The sequence below is a fragment of the Lynx rufus genome, unplaced genomic scaffold (assembly GCF_022079265.1).
Source record: "Lynx rufus isolate CCGP_SWC_20201006 ecotype Redwood Valley unplaced genomic scaffold, mLynRuf1.p SCAF_44, whole genome shotgun sequence".
Lineage (NCBI taxonomy): Eukaryota > Metazoa > Chordata > Mammalia > Carnivora > Felidae > Lynx > Lynx rufus.
This window is the reverse complement of record NW_025814861.1, coordinates 1396750-1422277: the sequence shown is the minus strand read 5'-3', so window position 1 is coordinate 1422277 and position 25528 is coordinate 1396750. Positions and strand designations below refer to the sequence as shown.

The window sequence follows — 25528 nt, the reverse complement described above, 5'->3', positions numbered from 1 at the left end:
ACCCTGGTCCTGCCATGTCCCTCCAGGGCTCTCCACTGACAAAACACTGCTCACTACAGAACAGCAAGTAAAGGGTAGACCTGGGCATGAAAAGCAGGAAATTGAAAACTGGCACAATCCGTTTTGGAAACTGTGATTTTTTTTTTAAAAAGCTTTGTTGAACTAGAATTTACAGATTGTAAGCTCATCCTGAGTGTGCAATTATTTTTAATAGCGTTACCATCATCACGATCCGGTTTTTAAACCAATCCTACACCCCAGAGACGCCTCGTGCATTTGCCGTCCATCCCTTGGCACTCCCGGGCACCCACCGACTGGCTTTTGGTCTCTAGATGTGCCTTTTCTGCACATTTCATGTAAATGGCAGCATGTGAGATGCAGTCTCTTGCATCCGTTTTTGAGGTCCCTCCATGTTGTAGCATGGCAGGCCATTTTCTTATTAAACAGCGTCCCACTGTGTGGAAATGCCACGTTTGCTCATCCTCTTACGAGCTGGTGGACATTCAGAGGGTTTCCACTTTGGGCTGTTACGAACAATAATGCTGCTCTGTACACGGTCTCTGCTCTAACCTTCCTCCTGTTCTGGTGCTCGTTAACACTGTGACCTCGCAGGCCCAGGTCTTTTCCTACTTGTCGTGTCTGTCCTTTTCTCTCCTGATGCTTCATTCCACGACTGTAGCTCCTCCTCTGTCTCCAGGTCACTAATTCTGTTCGACGTATTCATGGCATTCTTCTCAGCAGTTAATGTTTATTTTGGTTTTGGATTTTCTGCTTGTCCTCTGTATTTTCCAGTCATTCACCTAAATTCTCCATCTCGCCTTACTCCTAGGATAGGCCAGGCACTGTGCTTTCAAAATCCCAGCCCCTGTGGGTCTTTTTCTGTTCATGCTTGTCTCTTTGGGTCCCTGGTTATTTCTTATTGTATATGAAAAACTAAGGAAATAATCTGAGGCCTAGGATGATGTTAACCTCCCCTGAGACATCAGCGGTCCACTTTGGGCATTGAGAGGACTGGAAGCAGGCTCCGTCCCCAGGAGGACCCGTATGTACTTGTCTCCCTTCCACCTGGAGGGTGCTTCCTTGGGGTCTCAGCTCTAGGCATGGTGAGTTCTGGACTTTTAGTTTAAATTCCCATTTGCCACAAGGGCCACAGAGCTTCTCAGCCATCTCTTCTGGAATTGGCAGGCACCTTGAACCGTGGGGTCCCACATGTCAGGCCCACCTCCCTGGGTTACTGTCTCCCCCGAATCCCGGCCCAGTAATTCATCAGCTGCTTGCTTTCTGATGCATTTAGGCAGTGATTAAAAATATTTTGTACAGCTTTTCTAGCAGGATGGCTGGTCTGAATTACTGAGTCTGCCATTACCAGAAGTAGAAATTTTTATACATTTTTAGAATAGACTTATTAAGGACCGTATGACATCCCTGTGGTCTTTTTTCCGGAATACTTTTGAATGTATACATTAACTGAGGAATAATTGACATCTTTAAGAAAGCCAATCTTTCTGTCCGTGAAATTTGTGTATCTCTCAATTTATTAAAGTCTTCATATTTTAAATAAAATCTTATTTTTTAAATTTATGTAGGGAGGTATAATTGAGACACAGCATTATGTTTCTGGTGTACGAGGTAAGGATTCAATATATGATACTGTGAGATGATCACAGTAAGCCTAGTTAACATCATTACTACATAGTTATGAATGTTTTTCCTTGTGACCATGACTTTTAAGATCTATCGTCAGCAGCTTTGAAGTATGCAACACAGTGTTGACTGCAGTCACCATGCTGTATGTTACAGCCCCAAGACTTATAAGCAGAGGTTTGCACCTTTTGACCCCTTCACCCACTCCTCCTACCCTCCACTCCCTGCCTCTGGCAGCCACCAGAACATGTAGTGAACGTGGGGACACATGTATCTTTTCGAATTAGTGTTTTTGTTTCTTTGGACAAATATCCGTAAGTGCAATTTCTGGATCATGTGGTAATTCTATTGTTTTATTTCTTTAATGTTTATTCATTTTTTGAGAGAGTGTGAGCGGGGGAGGGGCAGAGTGTGAGGGAGACACAGAATCCGAAGTGGGCTCCAGGCTCCGAGCTGTCAGCACAGAGCCCAGTGCGGGGCTTGAACTCAATGAACCGCGAGATCATGACCTGAGCTGAAGTCAGTCGCCTAACTGACTGACTGCTTAACTTATCTGGGTGCCCCGTGGTAGTTCTATTTTTAATATTTTGGGAACCTCCATGCTGTCTCCCATAGTGGTTACACCAGTTTACATTCCCATCAGGGCACGAGGGTTCCCTTTTCTCCACATCCTCACTAACACTTGTGCCTTGTATTCGGTACTAGCCACCCTAATGGGTGTGAGGCGGTATCTCACTGCAGTTTTGATTTGTATTTCCCTGATGATGAGTGATTCGGAGCATCTTTTCACGTGCCTGTTGACCATTTGTAGGTCTTCTTTTTAAAAATAATTTTTTTAAATGTTTGTTTATTTTTGACAGAGAAAGACAGAACATGAATGGGGGAGGGGACGGTCAGAGGGAGAGAGGGAGACACAATCTGAAGCAAGCTCCAACATGGGGCTCGAACTCACAGACCGTGAGATCATGACCTGAGCCGAAGTTGGATGCTCAACCGACTGAGCCACCCAGGTGCCCCCATTTGTATGTCTTCTTTAGAAAAATGTCTCTTCAGATCCTCTGCCCATTTTTTAAATCACATGGTTTTTTGCTAGTAAGTTGTAAGGGTTCTTTATATATTTTGGATATTAGTCCCTTATCAGGTACGATTTGCAAGTGTTTTCTCCCATTCAGTTGTCTTTCACCTTGTTGATGGTTTCTTTGGCTGTGTAGCAGTGTTTTTAGTTTGGTATAGTTCTGCTTGCTCATTTGTACTTTTTGTTGCTTTTGCTTTTCGTGTTAAATCCAAAACGTCATTGCCAAGACTGATGTCAAGGAGCTTTCTGCCTGTATTTTCCTCTAGAAGTTTTATGGTTTCAGGTCGTAGTTCAGGTCTTTAGTCCACTTTGAGTTAATTCTTGTGTGTGGTGTAAGATAGTGGACACTTTGTTCTTTGGCACGTGGCTGTTCAGTTTTCCCAACGCCATTTATTAAAGAGGCTCTCATTTCTCCTTTGTATATTCTTGGCTCCTCTGCTATAAATCAGTTGACCATATATGCACGAGTTTATTTATTTCTGGGCTGTTTCATTGATTTTTGTGTCTTTGTTTTAAATTACAATCTCTTTGATATGGTATAAAATCAGGGAGTGGGATGCTTTGTTCTTTCTCAAGATTGCTTTGGCTATTCAGGGTATTTTGTGGTTCCATACATGTTTGAGGATCTCTTTATTTCTTTTGAAAATGGCATTGGGATTTTGAGAGGGACTGCACTGAATCTGTACATTGCTTTGGGTAGTACAGACATTTTGGCAGTATTCTTGTGACCCATGGCCATGGGATAGCTTTCCATTTATTTGTGTCTTCAATTTCTTTTATTAATGTCTTCTCATTTTCAGTGTACAGGTCTTTCGCTTTCTTGGTTAAATTTATTTTTAGATATTCTTTTTGATGCAATTATGTTATTTTCTTAATGTCTCTAATAGCTCATTATTAGTGGATAGAAATGCAATGGATTTTTGTTTATTGATTTTGTACCCTGCAATTTCAATGAATTCATTCGTTAGTCTTAAGGTTTTTTTGTGGAGTTTTTAGAGTTTTCTGTATATAATCTGAGGGGCAAATGATATATTCTATATATACAGATACATTCTGTATATAACGTCATCTGTGTATAATATCATCTGATTTTGGCTCAGGTCATGATCTCACAGTTCATGAGTTTGAGCCCTGCATCAGGCTCTGTGCTGATAGCTCAGAGCCTGGAGCCTGCTTTGGATTTTGTGTCTCCCTCTCTCTCTTCCCCTCCCTTGCTCATGCTGTGTCTCTCAAAAGTAAATAAACATTAAAGAAGAAAAAAAATATACTGTTATCTGCAAATAGTTTTACTTCTTCTTTTTCAATGGGGATGCCTTTTTTTTTTTTTTTTTTTTGTCTAATTGCTGTTGCTAGGACTTCCAATACTATTATGAATAAAAGTGTTGAGAGTGGGCATCCTTGACTTGTTCCTGATCGTAGAGGAAAAGCTTCCAACTTTTCACCAGTGAGTATGATGCTAGCTGTGGGCTTGTCGTATATGGTGGCCTTTATTATGCTGAGGTGTATTCCCTCTGTACCCACTTTTGTTGAGTTTTTATCATAAATGGATGTTGAATTTTGTCAAATACTTTTTCTGCATCTATTGAGATGAGTTTAGGATTTTTTCCCTCTATTTTGTTAACATAGGGAGTGTATCCCATTGATTTTTGTGTATACTGAATCATCCCTGGAATCTCATTCCACTTGGGTCATGGCACATGATCCTTTTAATATATTGCTGAATTTGGTTTGCTAACATTCTATTGAGGAGGTTTGCATCTATGTGGATCAGGGCCATTGGCCTGTGGTTTTCCTGTGGCACCCTGGCCTGGTTTTGGTCGCAGGGTAAGGCTGGCCTCACAAAAGGAATGTGGAAGTCTTCCCTCCTCTTCTATTTTTTGAAAGCATTTGAGATGAATTGGTGTTCATTCTTGGAATGTTAGGTGGAATTCATCAGTGAAGCCATCTGGTTCTGGACTTTTGTTTGTTGGGAGGTTGGTTTTTTTTTTTTTAAGTTTATTTTGAGAGCGAGAGAGTGTGTGTGTGTGCGAGTGAGGGAGGGGCAGAGAGAGAGAATCCCAGGCAGGCTCCACACTGTCAGTACAGAACCTGACATGGGGCTCAGACTCATGAACTCTGAGATCATGACCTGAGCTGAGATCAAGAGTCAGACACTTAACTGACTGAGCCACCCAGGTGTCCCTATTGGGAGGTTTTTGGTGAACGAACTAACCTTACCATTTTGAGAGAGAGAGAGAGAGAGAGAGCACAAGTGGGGTGGGGCACAGAGAGAGGGAGCGAGAATCCCAAGCAGGCTCCATTCTGTCAGCGTGGAGCCTGATGTGGGGCTTGATCCCACAAATAGTGAGATCATGATCTGACCTGAAATCAAGAGTCCAACACTTAACTGACTGAGCCACCCAGGTGTCCCTGTTCCTATTTTCTACACCCACATGATTTTGTCTTGGTAGGTTATATATTTCTAGGAATTTATTCACCTCTTCTAGACTGTCAAATTATTGGCATATGGGTGTTCTTGGTTGTCTTTATGACCCTCTGTTTCTGTGGTATCAGTTATAACATCAATTTTTAAGCTCTGCACCCAGTGTGGGGCTTGAACTGATGATCCCAAGGTCAAGAGTTGCCTGCCCTACCCACTGAGCCAGCCAGGTGCCCCTCCCCCACCCCTCGCCTTTTTTAGCTGTAACATTTTCATTAGATTGAGTACTCTGTTGGTGAGTCTATTTTGTTCATCTTTTCAAAGGACCAGCTCTTCATTTCATTCATCTTTCCTGTTATCTTTTTAGTTTCAATTTTTTTTTTTCAACATTTATTTATTTTTTGGGATAGAGAGAGACAGAGCATGAACGGGGGAGGGGCAGAGAGAGAGGGAGACACAGAATCGGAAACAGGCTCCAGGCTCTGAGCCATCAGCCCAGAGCCCGACGCGGGGCTCGAACTCACGGACTGCGAGATCGTGACCTGGCTGAAGTCGGACGCTTAACCGACTGCGCCACCCAGGCGCCCCTTTAGTTTCAATTTTATGTATTTCTGTTCTTCGTTTCCTTCCTTCTCCTAACTTTGGGCTTCATTTGTTCTTTTTTCTAGCTCCTTGACGGTAAAGCCGGGTTGTTTTAATCTCTTCCTGTCACCTCCCCTCTCAGAACCGCATCTGCTGTGCCGCACACGTTTGGCATGCTGTATTTCTGTTTTCATTTCTTCAAGGTATTTTCAGATTTTTCCTTGGAACCAGTGGTCGTGCAGTAGTACTGTGTTGTTTACTCTTGGCAGAACGCTTTTCCAGTTTTCTTTTTGTAACTGATTTCTAGTCGGATTCTGGTCAGAAAAGATGCTTGACAGGATTTCAGTCTTAAATTCATTAAGGCTTGTTTTGTGGCCTAACCTCTATGTTCCTTCCATGAGCACTTGAAATGGTGTATTGTTGCTTTTGGATGGCACATTGGATTTAAGTCCATCTGGTCTCCTGTGTCCTTTAAGGCTGATGGTCCCTTGTTGGTTTTCTACTTGGATGATTTGTCCGTTGATGTGAGTGGGGCACTTAAATCCTGTATTATTCTATTGCTGTCCCTTCCCCCCTTTAGGTCTGTTAATACTTGCTTTATATATAGGTGTCCTTTGTTGGGACAAAGGTCCTTTGAAGTACCTAGTACCTTAAAGACTTGTGATAGTAGCATAAGTGGGATCTTTTAAGAATTGTTTTTTAATTACTGACTGTATATAGGAACATATTCAATCTTTTACCTGACTGTACAGCTAACTATCTTGGTAGATTCTTTAAGTTTTTAAAAAATTTTTTAATATTATTTTTTTTTGAGAGAGAGACAGAGCACGAGAAGGGGAGGGGCAGAGAGAGAGAGAGAGACACAGAATCTGAAACAGGCTCCAGGCTCTGAGCTGTCAGTACAGAGCCCGACACAGGGCTTGAACTCTGGAATGGAGACCTCATGACCTAGACCGAAGTCGGACACTTAACCGACTGAGCCACCCAGATGCCCCATTTCTTTTTTTTCTTTTTTAAAGTAGGCTCTATGTCCAATGTGGGGCTTGAACTCACGACCCTGAGATGAAGAGTCGCATGTTCTACTGACTGAGCCAGCCAGGCGGCCCGGTAGATTTGCTTAGTAATCCCTTATTTTTCTTTTCCAGCAGCATTCACTAGGATCTCCAGTACAAGTAGACAACGTGGCGGTAGGATTCTTCCCTCGTTCTGATTTTAAAGGAGCTGCTCTGAGTATTCCAACATTAAGTATAATGTTTGCATGGGATATTGGAAGGTAACTTTTACCAGATTAAGAAAGGTTTTGATTTCTAAGAGTTTTAAACAAAAATTATGGGTGTTGCATTTCTAACAAAGGTCCTAATGACGACTGAGGGGATTATATGGCGTTCTTCCTTTGTTAGCGTGTTTCATTCAGGAGTGGCCAGGCTGTGTCATAAGACCTTACGAACCTTGAAATCTCAGAGGCTTAGCACAAGTTCGTTTTTTCTTCATGTCAGGTCTAGTGGGGGCGGCCCCGGTCTGGTTTCCCTTGGAAACTTGGAACTCTGCCATCTTGCGCCGGGAATCTAAGGGTGTCACGGTGAGGAAAGAGCGGGCATGAAGGTGGCACCCATGCTGTGCCCGGCCCACGGGGACACATGTCTGGCTCTGAGGGGCCTGCCTGCGAGGGGCTGGGAAGCAGAGTGTTCCCCTGCGCCCGGGAAGGAGAGGCGGCCAGATGGGAGCACCCGAAGAAGGCATCTAGTGCACGAGGTCTAGTCCGTTCACCGGCGTACGGGCATTCCGTCCCTGCACCCAAGGGAGCGTGCCGATTTTTACACACTGTTGGCTTGGGGTTGCCAAGATTATTTTAGAAGTTTCGTGCAAGTATTTGCCTGTAGTTTTTTTTGGACGGTTGTCTTGGGTTTGATGTCAAGACTGTATTCCGCTCAGAACGAGTTGAGAAGTGTTTCCCTTCTGTTCTCGGGGGTGTGCAGGTAAGCCTGAAGCTATTTGTTTGGCACGAATCACCTGTTAAGCCTGTCTGGACCTGATGTCTGTGAGTGGATTTCAAACCAGATTCAGTTTCTTTAATGTCAAGAGCCTCTTCTTCAGGGCTGTCATCATGGCCCGAATACTTCACTTGTGGGGATTTTCAGTTAAGAGGACTGAATGAAGGGGTCTGCAGAGTGCTTGGTCCGCAGGATCTACATGTATGCAAGTGATGAGGGAGGTGGCAGCTTGCCACACCTCTTCCAGGTCCTACCTCGCTGGGCTCTCACCTTATGAGGTGGAAGATGACAATACCTCCACTGTCGGCTGCAGAAACCAGGAAGTGGAGAAGGGGCCGCTTACCTAAGGTCTCTGGGCTTATCAGCTGCGGAACCAGGACGGGAGAGAACAGTGCGAGGCCATTGCACCCACAGAAGACCGGCCCTGAGCATGGACCTAAGGTCTGAACGGGGGTGGGGGCAGCTAGGGGAGGGTCCTTCTCAGGTCACCTGAGCATCCTGAGTTGCTGGGCCAGACATGCAGATTCCCAGGCCCCTCTGGGGGTGTCAGCGGAGCCCAGGCATTTAACCAGGATGGGCGGTACCAGCCAGGCCTTGCAGCTCTGGTCGGCAGGCTCAGTGCACCCATCTGCACCTGGCCCGTTACCTGCCAGTCACCTGCAGGGTGGGTGGGGCCAGACCAGGCTGGTTCTTGGTTTTGTCGGCTAGTGGAGGACTCAGGACCTCTCTTCTTTCTCGTGGGCAGGACAGTGAAAGGGGCTGACACACAGGCTGGGAATAAGTCCGATGGCTCACCTTAAATGGAGGAGACCCAGCCCACCTCAGATAGAAAAGACTGGAACTTACCGGGCTGTTTCCAAGCCCATGTGTGCTGCCTTGTGAGTGGCAGGCGGATGGAATCTTGCAGAGGGTGCACCTTCAGAGACTAGCTTTAGGGGCTTTGGAAAGTAGCCCTAGGTACCTCTGTGCCCCCTGAACTCGACCTTGGAAATTTCAGTTTTTTTAGGATGCTGGGTTTGAGGGAGCAGTATAGGGCTTGTGCATTAATCTGCTTCTGGAGCCCCAGGCCTAGGAGGGAAAATCCCAGATAGGGGCTGGTGACCTCTATCCCCCCCTGCCAAAACCACCCGGCCCCAGCGCACGGGCCCCAGGACTGGGTTGTTACTGCATCCTGCCGGAGGCCCCGCCTGTGTGGAGGCAGCTCGGACTGTCGCTTGGACGCTTTCGTCTGTGTTTATTTTCCTCTCATATAAAAGTTACAGGTTTGAAATGTCTGCAGGAAGATGCTGCTATCAGCCAGGTTAGTGGGGGATATATATATCTTACAACGAACGTCGCGGGGGCGTGTGTGGAGGTGCTTCTGGAGAGCTGGGTTCGTGCTGACCTGGCGTGTGCCTGCCCTGCCGCTGGCCCTGGCCCCGGCCCCACCTGCAGGTGAGAATGACTTTCCTCCCGAGGCAGAAAGTCACGGGCAGGCTGCGGTGACGGCACAGGGTCTGCAGCTCCCAGAGCCCTGAGGGCACCTCAGCGAGGCACGGGGTGGGAAGCCCGTCAGCCAATAAGTTAAGCACACGTTGCCCCTGCGGTCCTCACACAGGGTCGCCCTGACACACGGGCCCCTCGTCCCCGCCACGCTGCCTCCCCCTGCCTGGCCGGTCGCCAGACCCTGACCATGGACACCCACCTGACCACGTGTGTGGCGGAGACACGGCGTCAGTTATTTGTGGCACGGTGGCCCCCATGCGTGCACACGACAGCATCCAGAGAAGCTGGGGTGGAGGGAGGCGTGACGGGAAGGGAGAGGACAAGACTGCAGCGAGAGGTTCCAAGTGGGAAGCAAGCCCACCCTCAGCACTGAACCACACACTTCAAACAAGAAAGTGACACGTTCCGGCCTGTGGCCACAAGATCGCCACCAGAGGGGCGTCACTGGCATTTCACAGATGTTCCCCCCTCCACATACAGGACCACAAACAAGCGAAGGGAGCTGTTCGAAACCCATGAGGGACTCAAAGGGACCGGTCGTTTAGGAAGTTAGATCCCGGCATTTGCTTGACCAAGTCCTGAGCCCAGGAGAAGCGAGCGCTCAGCCACAGACCAGGACACGAGAGGCGTGGGGGCAGCCGCCCGGCCCCTCTGTGTGCGGAGAGCTCCCTGCCTCGGACCGTCAACCTCAGCAGCGAGAGGGGTTTCCAACAAGGAAGACGCTCTGCCGGAGGAGAAAGCAAGCCTGCCCCGGGTAGACACTGCCGTAGCCAGGCCGGGCCCTGTCCTCTCAGGGCGGAGCAGCCCTGACTCCACCCGATGGTGGCAGGTAGGAGGGGAGCCCACGGGGCAGGGGGGACAGGAGATGGAGTTTAAGGCACACAGCAAGTGACAGAGGAGGGGGCCGCGGGCCTTCCCCAGGACAGAAACACCCCTCCGCTTTCCACATTCACTCCCCCGGGAGCTCCCGGCCCCAGCTCAGATAAAACAGAAGTCCTCCTTTGCTCCTCCCTCTGCCCACTCCCCAGAGCGCTAGGTGACAGGGACGATGAAGGGACAGACGGAGGACCACCGTGAGGGCCAGTACCGTGACGGGAGCACCAGCTCCGGGCCTGCTGAAAGGCCACCTGCCGGAAGAACCTTTTGGGGCCACATACGAAGCTCACGCCATTTTGCATGTTAAAAAGCAGGGTGGGGGAAGTGGAAGGAGCCTCCCCGGGTCTTCTCTGCTCTCTGCCCACCCGACCGGAAGTCCCCTTCATTCCAGGTCACTGGGAGTCCAGCCCCCCCGCCTTGCGAGGGTCCTCTACCTGTGTGTCACGTCAGCAGATCCAGGACCCTAGGACCCGGGGGGGGGGCGAAGAGGCCACCATCCCCACCCCACCCTGTCTGCTGTTGCCAGGTGGGGGAGGGGTGCGGAGGGGGACACAGAAGTGAAAGCAGAAACCAACACCACGGGTTCACAAATCGGGAACGAGACCCGCCTGCTGGCTCCACTGCGGGCCTGGCGTCTGCTCCCGCGGGGCCGGGAGGCTGCCGGGGCTCCCACCCGTCACAGCCGAGGGCTGGCTGGGCCTCGGGGCCAGGACGCGTGCAGCCTGCCCGGGGACAGGTCCAACGTCCCTCCCGGTCTCGGAGCCGCCCTCGGGGCCCCTCTCGAGCCGTGTTCTCCTCGCTCGTGCCACCCGCTTCTAGGTTTTCTCCTCCCGGTCTGTTTTTCTCCTCGTTATGTTCCTGGGCTTGATCTTCAGAGACAGTTCCCACAGCGCCTCCTCCGCCAGGTGGTCGCTGAAGTCATTGAAGAAGTTGATGATGTCGTCGTTTCTCCGGATGTCGTAGTGCCTGGGGGGGGGGGGGGGAGGGCGCCAGTCAGAGCCGGTGGGGGCTGCACGCACCGTCCCGCTCCTCGGGACCCCCCCCCCCCCAACTGCTCTGGAGCCGCCTCCTACGTGCTGTGCAGGGAACAAGCAGGCCACCATCTCCGCGCGTGCTGAGCCTCACGACCCGGCGGTCCCGTCCCCTCCCCTCTGCTCAGCGGCGGTACTCACGCTTGCTGGAAGCATCGCATGCTGTCCAGGATGTTGAACTGCTGCCACCGTTTGGAAAAGTTCACCTTCCCGTCGATATAGTCTGGGTTTCCCAGGTGAACAAAGGTGAGGTCCTGCAGGATAAGCCCCCTGGGAGGAGGGAGAGGCCCAGTCACCGCCCTGGACAGCAGTCGGGGCCCGCTCGGACCCGTGGGCTGCGCCCGGGCAGCGCGTCTCTTCCGGCGGGAAGTCCCGACCTCCGAGCTGTGGGTCCCCGGGAAAGCCAGCTCAGGTGCTGGACAAGCCTCGTCACGTTAACAAACGAACGGGAAAAACATAACAAAGAGAGGCTCTCCAGGCCTCCCTCCCCACCGAGTCTCGGGTTTGCTTAACAGGTGAGGGAACATACTTCTGACTACAGAGGACACGAAGCCACGAGGTGAGCGATGGGGCACAGACGACGCCCTCGCAGGAGCCCAGCTGGCCACCCCAACGGGAAAGCACGGTGGCAGCCGGTGAGGGCAGAAAGGGAGGGTCAGTGGCGGCAAGATCTGGATCTCCGAGCGTGAGGGCCCTGAGGGCAGCCCCGGCCCCGGGACACCACCGAGCCTTCTACCCCTCTCTCCAAGACTCCCAAGGTGTCCCAGCTTATTAAGGGCTCTGCTAACAAACTGGTCCCACTTTGATTTTTTCCGCTATTTCCCAGAAATGCTTCTCCCCCAAAGCCCTGCTGAGTCCATTCCGTACGCACACTTGGGGAAACCCTCTCTGAGCTGCTTTACGTGGAGTGCTCTCGGGGCCCTCAGCTTACTGGAACGTGCAGCCAAGGGTGACGACCCCTCCCTGAGGTGGGGGTGGGGCGGAGAGAAGTGGGATGGGAAGATGGGAGAGGTGCAACCCTTTTTAAAAAATATTTTTTGTATTTTTGAGAGAGAGAGCACAACCAGGGGAGGGGCAGAGCGAGAGGGAGACACAGAATCCCAAGCAGACTCCAGGCTCTGAGCTGTGAGCACAGAGCCCGACGCGGGGCTTGAGCTCACGAGCCGTGAGATGGACTGAGCCACCCAGGCGCCCCTGGTTTTAAAGTTAGAAGTAGAACTGTCTGGGTTGGAAACCCTTAAGGGAGGGTCTCTCTGAGGCAGCGGGGGCTCTACTCACAGGTATGGGATGCAGGGGGGCTCCACCTCGGAGAGGGCGGCCCGGTAGGCGCGGAAGGAGGACGAGCTGTCGATCAGTGTGCAGTACTCGGCCAGGCCCTGGGCAGGCGGGACAGTGTGTGAGGGCGGGGACGCCAGCCCCTCCTCCCTGCCTGGCACCCCAGAACCATGGCTGAGCGCCCGGGGACCCAAGTGGGCTTCTTCTGAAGCACACTGCGACCTGCGTCATGCCCCGAGCCTGCCTCTGCTCCTCCCCGCACTCGAGGCAGTGACCTCCCCGAGCTGCCCTTTCGGCACGCAGGGTGGGGTTCTTTCCAGTCTCACCCCCAGCTTGTCTCTTCCCCCGATGTTTCACCTCCTCGGGAACCTCCTACGTGTTCCTGGAGCAGCTGTTGTGACTGTCCCACACTTCTCCATACGATACTGTCTTACAATACTGTCCCCTTGTGTCACCCCTTGAGATGACACCTGAGTGGCCCAGCTGACACCCAGCCCCTAGGGGCTTTGCCTCTCTTAAGGAACCTCTCGACACAAGGATAAAGGTCCAGGTCCTTGCCCGACTCCTCCCTGCAAGGCCCTCATGGTCCAGAGCAGGGCCCCTCCCCAGCCCCTGTCCTGCTGCTTGAAGGTGCCTAACTCCCAGTGTGTGCCCTCCCATCCCCTCTGACAGGAATTCCCAGGATTTCCTTCTTCCCAGGAAACTCTTCCTACTTGGGTCTTGGTGTGATGGACGCTTCCTCAGGGGGCCTCCCCGTCCCCAGGCCAGACCACCCCACCCTCCCCCTGGGGCACCCGCCCTAAAGAAACCATCCAATACATCTCTAGCCTGTTCACAGTATGTCCGCAGTGACCAGTGTGGCCCCCAGCCCAGAGCAGCCCCTCCAGGAGCACGGGTGGATGGGAGGAAGGAACAGGTGAAGCTGGGACCCAGATACGGGCCTGCAGCCCAGGTGGCAGGACCCTGTGAGGGGACAACCCCAGCACCAACCGCAAAGATCAGAGATGAGCCACGGAGAACCCAGGTTGGGGGTGCGGAGCAGACATCTGCGTGCCTGCTGCCACAGCTGGCTCGCCAGGGGCCAGGCAGACCCTCCCTCCCCCGCAGCCACTCACCTCCGAGGTCTGTTTCTGCCACTCCAGCCTGCGGATGGGCGCCGAGTCCAGTGCCGAGAGGATGGCCAGGTAGGAGTTAAAGTTGTTCAGCTTCCGAAGGTGCTGCGGAGGGAGGGGAGGCCGTGAGGCGGGCCCGGGGCCACTGGGCAGGGCCCAGAGGAGCAGACTCTGGGCGGGGCGCCTGCGGTTACCTTCATGATCTTGATGAACTTCAACAGCAGCCGCTCCCTGTCCTGGGCTTTTTCTTGTAACATGATTATTGAGCGGACCCTGCGTGAATCAGAGAGAGAGAGACCGCTGAGCTGAACAGTCTCCTCCCAGACCCCCAGGTGGTCCTGGTGGAGAGGGATGTGGAGGCCTGCACTGCGTGCCCAGGGCTTTCGAGGCGCCAAGCACAGGCCCCCGTCTCTGCTCTCCAGGAGCTCACGGCATCGTAGGGATAGTCAGGAGGCCACACACCAAGACGGGGTCCTCCAGATGGAGGCGCGGGAGCATCGGAGGAGAGAGTTCCCGATGAGCACGGGCCGGGGCACCACTGGGGCTGGGAGTGCTCCTCAGGTGGCCTCCGGACTAGCCCAGGGGACGAGTGAGCCTTGAGGACCAGCAGAAGGCCAGCCTTGCATGAGGACGTCACGGGGGCCACAGCAGCCACTCGAGGAAGAGCCACCCCTGCTTCGTCTTAGGCGCCTGCCCTGAGCACACCCTGAGGACCATGGCTCTGAAGGGCCCCGCCTGCACCTCCTCCTTGGAACCCCTGAGGACGCCCCACGGAGGCTGGCTACAGTTGAGCTGAGGAGAAAAACCAGCAACGTGGGAGGTGACCCACGTTCTCTCCAAAAGGCAGCCCCCAGAGCCTTTTAACAACTATTAGATGCTCTGTCGGTGGCAGCGGTGGAAGGGGTGTGGCCGGGGCCAGGTGCAGGCCGCATGGCTGCCACGCTCTGAACATCCTCCGTCCGATGCCGAGAGGCCATGGGCACCTTTGAGTCACATCTAGAAAAGCTAACGGTTCTGTTACACGTTACAGTGTAAACACTTCGGACCTCATTCTGTGCTAAGAATTCAGGGCTTAAAGTATTAACAGAACACCCTCCTTAGCTGTTCTCTTTCAGGCAGAGGCCGGGTGAAGTTCAGCCTTGAGGCTGCCTGGGGGCTGGCAGTGACCAGTGCCGGTCGGCATACTGAACTCCCCTGTCGCCACCCAGGGCGGACATTACCAATCGATCCTGGCACTCCCCAATCTCAGCCAGCCCCCCAGGTGGCCCCTTCCAACATGCAAGACCCACCGTGCCCTGTCCCTGCTCTTTTCCTGCAGTGCCCAATTAATGCCCAGGGCCTTGGAAGAAGCTGGGAGGGATGGAGGGGGCACCTCCTCCTTGCCCTCAGAGCGCTCTGTGGGGGACGGCGTGGGAACCCGCTCAGATGCGCCTTACCAGTAAGACATGTTGTTGAAGTGCTCCGTGAACTGGGTCAAGTTGGGGCTTTTCTCCTCATTCTGCTCTTTGGCCCAAAGCAAAACCTCAGGAATCTGAAAAAGGAAGTAGACTGGATGGAACTGGAGCCCTCTGGCTTCTCTGTGATGGGCCGTTTCTCCTGTCTGGGGACAAGCAGTGGCTGCTTGCCCAGGGCAACAGACAGCCTTATCCCCAGTCCCCAGCCCTGCTCAATGCCATACCTCTATTTTATAAAAGAGCTCAGCGTCCAGCAGGGTCAGCTGCTCAGCTATCTCATGGCTGTGGAAGTCGTGTAACGTCCCCGGCCTAGAGGACAGAGGCGAGATGAGCAGTCGGGACGGGACGGCAGGAGCTGGGTGGGCCTCGTACTGCGGCCTCAGAGCCGGGGAGTGGGGGTGGGGGGTGGGGTGCAGAGGGAGCAGCTGCCCCTAAGCCCGGCCTCACAGGAGGATGGCAGCCACAGAGCTGACAGGCAGCAGGACGGGGCCACACTGCACTCAGGCCCGAGACCCTGGTGCTCTGCTAGGTGGGTAGCCCCACTGCCAGGGCTCAGTGGGAGCAGAGACGGCACCACAGGGCGGAAGGCCGAAACACTGACAGGAAGTGGCACATCAACAAACATCTATGGCTGGGGCACAGGGGACAGACTGGACACTACATCCCCAGGTTCTTAGGAATGTTCAGGACAGTGGGGATGGTGGCGGGGGGGGGCAGGCAAGAGCTCGCGGCTGCCACGTTAGTGCCGGGAAGACAAGAGCTGACCACGGCCCGGAATGCATTCGCCTGTCTCCTGTCCCAGGAGGCGCCCCCGTCCTGGCTCCTCACTTCCTCGCCAAACGGGGACTCATCACACATCATGACCCTGGAGAAGAGGCCTAGCCCCTGAGGAACGCGCTGGACCGTCCACTGGGCTGAACCTCGTGGCAGGGCCCGGGCAGAGCCAGGACGTGAGGCTGGGGAGGTACGACGAGGGCAACGGAACGGAGAGGCTGCGATCGGGGGCGACTCTGCCAGAGGAAGGAGCTGGAGAAGCCACGGCTGGACGCTCACCTGGCGGCCACCCCCCTGGCTGCCAGGGGCTGGTCGGAGTTGGCACACCTGAGCAGCTTCTTCTGGTCCACCTTGTCCAGAATGTTCTTCCGGAGCACGCGCGCCAGGCTGAGCTCCCCGTTGCACACCAAGCGAAAGACCAGTTCCATCAACAGCTTCAAGATCTCTTCTGTCAACTCCACTAGGCTAGAGGGCCGAGGGCCATGCGGTGAGGGACAAGGACCCAGCATAGGAAGAGGATGCCGCCGCCGGGCCCACATCCACCTCACAAACCCAAGGGTCACGTGACAGCGACCAGCAACACTGGGGATGGTCCCACTGGTGACACTTAGCGGTCGTGCCCTCCACAAGTGCCTGCTGGCACCGGATGAACACCAGGCCCCTGTTAGTGCTTGGGCTACGGAGACATTAGCATGTAAATCCCACCCCAGAGGAAGTTCCTGTTCCCTTCCGGGTGACAGTCACTAAGTGGTCCCGGCCCCTCAGACCAGCCGCCTTGCCTGTAGGACACTCCTGCACCCTCTCTGCATGGCACTTCCCGAGCACAGCGGCCCGAAGGCTGTGCAGTCATGGACTAAGGCCTCCCTCCCGCAGCAGGGAAATGCCTTGAAGGCAGGGGCCCTGCGGTTTCTTCCCCGCAGCTCTCCAGACCTAGGAAAGGGACCGGCCGGATGGGTACTTGTTAAGTGAATGGTGATGGCGAGTGCTGACTTGGGGGGACGTGGGGGACTGAGGAGAGCAGACGGGGCCTCCGCTACTGCTGGGGGCTGAGGGCACAGATGCCACAGACCAGGCCTCATGCTCCTGTGCCCTACGCGAGGGACGCCCGGCCAGGTCTGGGTGGGAGGGCCATTCTCCCCAAGGGGTCTTGTTAAAGTGGGTGGGAGAAGCTGGCGGCATGTGACGGGATGGATGGCCCCTTCTCCCCAAGGAAGCCTGCAGCCCTGGCGGGTGGCGGGGTTGGGGAGATCCCGGGATGCCCGAGGGCTCCCCACCTGCCTCCCTGCCATCTCACGGGCCGACGCACTCACCAGAGCTCATCCACCACCCGCACCAGCACGAAGAACGTGTTCTTGCTCACGCGTTTCTTGAACGTGTCGGCGAAGGGAGAGAACTTCTCGTACGTGGAGTGTGGGTTAAAGAAAGGCATTCTTACACAGGCAGGGATGGTGTGGTGGTGGGGGGAGGGCTGCCTCCCCCAGCTGCCATGGACAGAGAGCTTACAGTGCACAGGAGCCCTGGTCCCCTGGAAGCCGCTCCCCTGCTCCTCGAGGCCAAGCTTCCTGCAGGGCTCACCGAACCGCTGCAGGCTGCCTTGCTGAGCCTCAGCTGGAAAAGGGTGGTCAAAACCCACATGCCCTAAAACCTCCAGGTCTCCAGGGAAGGGGCATGGCCCAGAGGGGCTTCCTGCACTCTTGCCCTGGGTCCGCTCCGTTCCCATCTTTCCAGAGCCTCCGAGGCCCCTTCCCCACCGCAGCCACTCCAACACCTGTTCACCTCCTGCTCCTCCCCAAGGTCCTGGTTTCTGCCCAGAAAGTCACAGATCCTTGCCATCCTCTCCAGACCCTTCTCTGGCTGTCCTTCCTGCTCTTCCGTGATCCACAGGACACTGGAGGGGTGGGGACATACCAAGGACCGTCGCCAGAGCCTGCAGCACAGGACTTACTAGCCAGCTAGGCCTAGGATCTTAAGGCTGCAACATTCCCATCAATGCCTGAAGCAGCTGAACAAGGTAGGTGCCCTGAACCTGGCTGGGAACCTATGTCAGTGGCTACTCTCCCACCAAACAGCCGTACAGGTCATTTACCTTCTCTGAGCCTATTTCGAATCACAGAATAGTGATATCACGGCACCATCCATAATATGGCAATAACATACGAAACAGTACTGTAACTGAGTGAGCCTTCATGGCGCGGGCTTAGTTAGCATCCTGCCCGACGCTAGGACGTTCTTGACAGGTACACTGAGCCAGGCCTGCGAGCAAGTGAATGCAGACTATCCACTTCAGTCTTGAGGGACCAGGTCCTCTTGTGCTGGGGTACGGGGACAGCGGAAGGAGCGACAGAGGTCTGCAGGAGACATGAGCCTGGTGGGGGAAGCCTTAGGACACACAGGAAGGGAAGGTAGACAGCTGGGAGGGAGAACGCGGGACTTCCTGCCCCAAGTAACAGAGGCTGTCCAGCAGAGGGCAGTCGTGGGCTGCGACAGGGAGAGGTGGCCAAGGAGCAGGTGACCCTGGCTGGCCGGCTTTTTAGAAAAGCAGGTTTGAGAGAAAGGTAATGACAGCGGCTCCCGGGGCCCTGGGTCTTTCTCGGCTGCTCCCGCACAGGGTAGTCCCTGAAGGGGTGAGCCCTCGGGGCAGATGTGGCCGAGGGGCGGGAGTCGACTCTCCCCGGACATGGTACTTCTGTCCGCCGCTGGTCTGCCGCCAGGCAGAGTGGCCGTGCCTACCTCTGTGGCTGTTTATCGGAGTCCCGATTCCGGTAAGCCCTGCACACTTGGTTCCTGTCACCTCAATGCCCTGGGGCTCAGCTCAGAAGCTGCAGGTGCCACCGACCTGGGTCTCTTTGGGGGCCTGGGTGCTTCCCCCCTCGCAGGTGCGCCAATTCGAACTCCTTTTCAGGACTCCTTAGTGACCGCAACCACCATCAGGCAAGCCCACCCCCATCCCTTATGCCATCTCACTCAGCCCCTGGGCGAGGACAGGGGCTCGAAGAGCAAGCCGGGCCGGAGGGACACGGGAAAGGATATCTGTACTGCAGCTTCTTGATGAGCTCCTCTGGGGTGATGAAGGTCCTGTAGGTGGTCAAGAAGGCCTCACAGTACAACACCAAGTCTAGAGAGAAGAGCGACCATTGAGGGATGGCTGCCACTGGCAGGGGACGGAGATGGCAGCGTGCCTGCTGCACGTATTTGCCATCTCTGACGACACACTGAGCGCGTCTTGTCTGCCCTAAGACCCAAAGGGCCTTCATCGTCATGGGCACAGAGAAAATAATCCAAACTCATCAGCAGGATTCTGAAGCCAGGTCACCGGTAATACTTTAGGGGGCAGTGTCCAGGGGCAAAGATCTTGGGAATTTCCACATACTGAGCGATAAGGCTGAAGGGCCACAGCTCAGCACGTTGCTGGAACACAAAAGCGCCAGGGAAGGGAAGGCCAACCGGGAGAAGCCTGGCCCCGGCGGTCGGGTGGGACCCAGACCAGCAGCTCCCACCCCTCACTCCCTGCCCTTCAGAAGGGCTGGCTCTAGCTGGGGATTCCCAACGTTCCCAGAATTCCAACGGCCCCCTGGCTCCGCTTGTGCTGGTGATGCAGCCCCTGACGCTAAAAAAAAAAAAAAAAATGGAATGTTTTAAACGCAGGACACTCCCCATCACAGACTCCCCGTCTGGCCAGGCTTAGGAACTTCAGAGTTAATTCTGTGCCGGAGCTGAGGTCTGAGTCCTGACTGGGTCCCAAAGTGTGTGCTGCTCACGGTGAGGCCGAGGGTGACACACGCACACGGTTTAAATCCGTGTCCTTCTCTGGACACGGACGCCTTCTCTGTCTTCTCTCATTCGTCCCCCACCTCCCCAAGTGCAAGAATCTAGGGGACCAGCAGAGGGGTGGGCCCGGCTGGCGCAGCAGGTGTCGTGAGGGAGGCTCACAGGCTGGAAACGCACAGCGCGGCCCAACGGCGTCGTGCTCAGGCGCCTCCTTCCTGGACCCTCCACTCACCGGCTCAGTGACTCACTGATAACCAGGCCTTTGTTCAAAGAGGCGGGGGCAAGGAGGCAGAGGTGAGCCCCGCACAGGCCACCGCCTGCTTCCGGAAGAACAGATCCAAGTCCGCGTGCCCTGAGCCGCGGGCTTCCCGGTACAGTGCCACCGGTGTGGTCTCTGGTCCACGGGAAGCCACCCGCCCAAGGAACGTGCCGTGTGGCCCCTGGCCTCCCCAGCCCCACTCCACCCCAGGTACAAATGACTGTTTCCCCTGGAATCCTCAGGATCTCCGTGAATGACATCGAGAGGAGGCCCCAGTCGGCAACACCTGCCCCGGGCATGGCCCCGGCAGACCGGGTGGCTCTGGTCTGCCCTGCCCTCGGGGCTCCCTCTGGCCACACCCGCAGGTAAGCCGCTCAAAGCCGAGGACGGGAGCCAGCTCCCGCTTCAGCCCTTTTGGAGAAAGAGGAGAACTGTTCCTCTCGGCCCAGCTGAGGACGGTGCTCAGGCGGGCGTGGAGGAAGGTTTGCCGCAGCAGAGCGAGCGCCACTTCCCGAGCGCTGGCCGCGTGCCGCGCTGGCTCGGTCGGCTCCGTGCACCTCCCTGTCCCCGGGCCACCGCCAACCTCTTCAGGCAGCCGAGGCTGGAAGGGGAGGGATGTGCCCGGATTTGAACTCCGTGTCCGGGACCGGGGTCTGCCCTAGTCCAAGGAAGCCGGGGGTAAAGAAAGCCCAGTGGCTACGGTGAATTTGTTGGAGTCCTTTCTTCTTTTTCTCTATTTTTCAAATTCTCTGCCACGTGAACATTTCTGTACTACTTTCGTAACTTAGAAATTCCCAGAATCGTTCTGTGTAACGTATTTTGGGAAACCTGCTATAAAAACAGGGACGTGGTCATTCATAAAACTAAGATTGGCGGAGTAAGGTTTCAGGACTGGGGTGTTTCAATTCTTCCCACAACTGTCTTTAATCCTGCGGTCACATCACCTTTTCACTGATTTTCAAAGACATCAACAGAACACCAGGCACCCGTCCCCCGTCTTGACTGAGGTCAAGGCCGTGGCGCCTTCCTCACGGCCCTCCTCCTCCTCTCCCTGTCAGAACTCAGGGCACGACAGCTCTGGTGCCAGCACAAAGTCTGCCCGAGAGTGGGTGCCCTGCTCCTCCAGCCCCGTCAGTGGGTCAGGACGCTGACCGGGGCGGCCGCCGCGTGCGGAGGGTCGGAACCCCATCCTGTGACGGTGCTGCCACTGCTCTGGGGCTGAGGCTCCCGGCCGGAACGTGTGCCAGGACCTCCGTGAGTGAAATCCATCTAGTGGTCTGGAATAACGTAATGAGTCAAACATCAGGAAAAGCAGAAAAAGCTACCCACGTGTCACCGTGACGTTATTTGAGGGACCGTGGGGGGAGCACCTACTGGGTGCCAAGCTCTGCACTTGAAGCTCCCTCTCCACTGACCCTGGGGGCCCTTGGGGTCATCACTACCCTTCACCAGTGGAGGACACGCCCTGACAGGGCTGGGAAGCAGCGAGCCGGCTCTGTCCCCCGGGGTGGGCTCTCCTCACGGTGACCCTGCCGCACCTGGGCCGCCGTTCCGACCCGCTCAGGGCTGGCAGGGAGGGCCGCAGAGGGTAGGGCCACGGGGCCACAGGGCCAGGGGATGCCTGGAGAGCCGTGACAAAGGCCGCCGCACGGGGCGCTGACGCACCTTTCCTGTCTGTCTCAGTAGCGTGCACCAGCAGGATATCTCCGGACCCGCCACGGACGTCCGGCCCATCGTCACCCTGCAACGACAAGAGCAAAGCAGGGCGTGTGGCAGAATTCGGCCGTAGGAGAGCTGCGCCGGGAAGTCCGGGGTAGGGACGAGACCAAGTCCCTGCACTGTGGAGACCCCGGGGCCCCCTTCCCTCTGGTCTCTGTCACCTGGGAGCAGCGCGGCCGCGCACGGAGGCCAGTGTGCCCACGTGGCCCGCCCAGCTCTGCGCGCTCGGCGGGCAGGACAGACCACGGCTCGTCTGCGAGCCGCCCGGACACCAGGGCACCCCGCTCTGGGTCACAGTGGGGTCAGGGGACAATAGTACCATCAGATCTCTCTCTCCTCACCACCTCGGGGTCTCAGAGGTGGGGAGGGCAGGACCCCACAGGGAGGCAGGCGGGGCTGCCAGTGGCCGCTCCGAGAAGGCAGCGGGGGCAGTGAGCTCCTTGCGGGCACACCCGCTCCCACAACTGCAGCCAGCCGCCCCGCGTTACTGTTTCCCCAGGTGGGAGGAGTCACAAGTCCCTCCACAGGGAGCACTCCCAGGAGCCCGAAAGCATCACAAAGACGCTCGATTATGCCCGACGTTGCTTATGGGACACCAGCTGCCGTCTCCCGACTAAGGAACGAGTCTTACTTTCATGTGGGCAGAGGCTTTAGCCCATAAACCTGCTAGGAGCCAAAGAGAGCTGGCAGCAGGCGAGCCTGAGAGCCCACACCCCTGCCTCTGATCCTGAAGGACACCCACCCCGCCAGCCTCCGTGGGCCCACGGCCCGCAGGCTCAGAGGCGCCTGCCTCTCCAAGCACTTCTGTGTTTCCACGCTTGGACTCGAGTCCCGAGAGGGTCGTGCGTTTCCAGCTAAGGGTGAGGGCAGCCATGCCCACGCCCCGATTTTTCAGGACTTTCTGCGAAGGGTCACGAGACGTGACTTCTGTCGGCAGAGGAGCCAGCTGCCCCCGGGGTCCCCGCCAGCCTCGCCTTTCCCGTCACGCTCTGCGGCGGCCGGCCCGGCCCGGCGCACCCCGTGCCAAGGGCGGTGTACCCACTGCTTGTCTTTGCATCTGCGTGCCGCCACAGCCGGAGCCCAGAAACAGTCCTTCCCCAGGGCGGGGTCAAGGCTATGACACGAAACTGCTCCTCTGTGCTTCCAGAATCGCCATCCCGGCAAGGCATGGGACAGAGGCGGCTGTGGCCGCTGGGCCTGGGATTTCTTAATCAGCCTGTGTCTCCCACGCGGAAACTACCGTGGGGCATTCGGTCAACAGTAACGTGAGGGCGGCTTATGCTAACGAGGGCTCCCCATGCTCAAGCTCTGAGCTGAACACCCTCCGCAGAGTTCACGGTTATGAGACCTCCGGAGTCCTGTCCTCTGGGGCCTAGGTTACACGACTCGCCCCAGATTCCTCTCTGGACGTAGCAGAGAAGGGCACACGGGACGTTTTCTCTAGAGTCCACCTGTTTGCCCAGTGTCCGTCAGCACCCACCGTGGCCCAGGCACGGGGTCAGAATAAATGCCATGCACAGAGCCTAGGAGGCGTGGGTGGCCACCTGGGGCGTCGGTGCCTCACTTGGTCTTCTGTGTGAGACACCTCCCGGCTCCGTCCTCCTCAGAGCCCTGTCGCCCCCCTTATGGCCCCGACGCTCAAGGAAGGCCTGTCCTCACCTCTTGCTTCAGTGTCAGCCTCGCCATGATTTCATCATGGTCGATGAGGGACAGCTCGTCAGCTTCCTCCTCCGACCGAGCCAACTCCGAAGCATCTGGTGACCCTGGGGCCCTGGAGGGAGAAGTGGTTTGTGTCGCAAGCGCCCAAGAGGCCCCAGCATCCAGGACAGCAGGGGCCCGAGGCAGTGCGGCCCGCTGCGTGAGGACTAGGAGTTACGACCGCCCCTGAACAGGTCCTTCTGGAACTGCGGCTACAACGGGGAAATCCACACCCTTCCCCCCGCCCCAGCACAGGGGGCCCGAGTGGGGGCTGGGAGCCAGGGCACACACTGGATTTCTGGTGCCACTACCGATGAGCTCTGTGACCCTGGGACGTTTCGTGCTCTCTGCTCCGTCTGTAAGTGGACGGGATTAAGAAGGCGATCAAGAAGGTTTCATTGGACTATTTAAATAAGCGATGGGATCGGCCGCTTTTTGTCAAGGCCACCGTCCACATAGTCGGTATTCAAGGACACAAATGGCAACAGGGCAGGCAGCTTGGGAGAGAAAGTTTGCATGGCTATTCGCGCCATTCCTCAAGTGTTTTTCTAAGGGCCGCCTTTCTGTGGGACTGAGAAGTATGAGCCGGGCAGACTGGCCCTCGTCCTCGGGGGTGCTGGGTTTAGCAGGAGAGGCGGACGTTAAAGCCAGCAGTTGGGGCACCGGCCTGAGAAGGACACAGCACAGTCTAAAGGCCAGCAGGCCCTGGGGCAGGACACACGGGCTGAGGCCTGAAGGACTGAGCCGGGGTTTGCTGGTGAAGGGGGAGAAGGAGAGGACGGCCAGCAGAGGAGGGATGTGGGGGGTGAGGGGGGCATCCCGGGAGCAGACAGATGCTGGGTCTGTAGGCCCCATGCCTCCCCTGGCATCTTCTCCCATGTTCCGGTTTTATTCTGACAGTTTCCACCGTGGATCCTTGTGGTCCCAGGCCACATTTTTAACCCTAAGTATCTGGGAGATAAAAACCTGTGCCTTCAGTAAGACATGGACGGCCCAGAGCAAAATCACACACAGTCATGGGAAGAACCATCTGCTTCGTGTCCCTTCAGGGTCCGGTCCGCAGTCTGGCCTTTGTGGAAGGAGGAGAACATCTCTGTAATTGCTTCTAAGCGGTCGACATGCTCATCCTTCTGTTTTCACACAGGCCATCTGCAGCTCTGAAAAATGGTGCTCTCGGGTTCCGTGCAGCTGGAGGCTGAACCCATGAGTCTCTGATGCCTGGCGCAGCCCCTGTTTGCTGCCAGGTGTTCAACCAGAAGACCCATCATCCCTTGCTTAATACTTGGGGAGATCTTAGCCCGGGCAGACGGGTCAGACGGTCTCCACCCACACGGACGGCACTGAGGAGCGGCCGAGAGCAGGCTGGGCGGGCAGCCCTCTTCAGCGGGCCCCTATCGAGCGCTTTCTGATTCTTCTTCTGCCTCTTGCTATTTACCACCTCTTGAACCGTTTATGCTTAGGCCTGGCAAGCAGGACCCCAGAGGCAGCGGAACCTTGGCCTGCAGAGGGAGGAAAAGCTCGAACTTGTGGAACATCTCGCTGAGAAGGCAGCGTCACCACGCGGTTGCCGATGGCAGGGCCAGAGAGGATCTGGAGGTCCCACGCGTACAGAAACGGACTACACGTTTCTAAACCGGGTCAGGTCTGACTCCGGCAAATGCCGAAAAATGTTACAAAAGGTTAAAGACACATGGGGTTCCTGGGGGCTCAGTCGGTTAAGCGACCGGCTTTGGCTCAGGTCACGATCTCCCGGTGTGTGGGTTCGAGTCCCGCGTCGGGCTCTGTGTTGACGGCTCGGAGCCTGGAGCCTCTTTGGATTCTGTGTCTCCCCCTCTCTCTGCCCCGCCCCCACTCACGCTCTCTCAAAAATAAATAAATGTTAAAAAAATATTAAAAACAAAAATAAAGACCCACAACTAAATGCAGTGACTCCTGACTGATCTTGGTTCCAAAAAAATAAGCTATGCAGGCAGCTTTACGGACACTTGGGGAAGTGGAGGATGGTCTGCGTACCAGATGATATAAGGCAATTTATCATTACTTTCCTTGGGTGTGGTAATGGTATTGTAATCGGGGAAGCTTTTAAAATATCTCGGGAGGCACGTGAAGTATTTAGGGCCTGAATGTCACATCTGTAACTTACTTTCAAACGGCTTAACAACACAATACACCCATCAAGAAACTCACGATAAAAGGTTTGGCAAGTCTTGTACACTCCCTTATTGCACTTGAACTTGGAAGAGGCCAAGGAAGGCTGGCCTGGGATTTGAGAAAGAAAATACTGTCGTGGGTGACTCGCAAAGTGGATAATACGTGAGCACATCACCAGGAAATGGTGGCAGAATGCTTGCCAGAGCGGAGCCTTT

At 55.4% G+C, this 25528-nt stretch overlaps 1 protein-coding gene across 6 annotated transcripts in view; it reads right to left on the bottom strand.

Annotated features, from left to right (window-relative positions):
• Positions 1 to 8928: 8928 nt before the first annotated feature.
• Positions 8929 to 25528, bottom strand: part of RAPGEF1 (Rap guanine nucleotide exchange factor 1) — a 133213-nt gene continuing 116613 nt past the window's right edge. For all 6 annotated transcript variants that reach the window (XM_047098156.1, XM_047098157.1, XM_047098152.1 and 3 more), the window contains 12 exons: positions 23124 to 23235; positions 21411 to 21486; positions 18749 to 18833; positions 17029 to 17121; positions 15998 to 16183; positions 15169 to 15253; positions 14927 to 15021; positions 13685 to 13763; positions 13494 to 13595; positions 12382 to 12479; positions 11245 to 11373; positions 8929 to 11038 (listed from right to left, as the gene is read on the bottom strand). In XM_047098156.1, coding sequence (XP_046954112.1) covers positions 10888 to 11038; positions 11245 to 11373; positions 12382 to 12479; positions 13494 to 13595; positions 13685 to 13763; positions 14927 to 15021; positions 15169 to 15253; positions 15998 to 16183; positions 17029 to 17121; positions 18749 to 18833; positions 21411 to 21486; positions 23124 to 23235 — 1291 coding nt within the window. In that variant the 3' untranslated portion in view covers positions 8929 to 10887. The remainder of the gene's footprint in view (positions 11039 to 11244; positions 11374 to 12381; positions 12480 to 13493; positions 13596 to 13684; positions 13764 to 14926; positions 15022 to 15168; positions 15254 to 15997; positions 16184 to 17028; positions 17122 to 18748; positions 18834 to 21410; positions 21487 to 23123; positions 23236 to 25528) is intronic.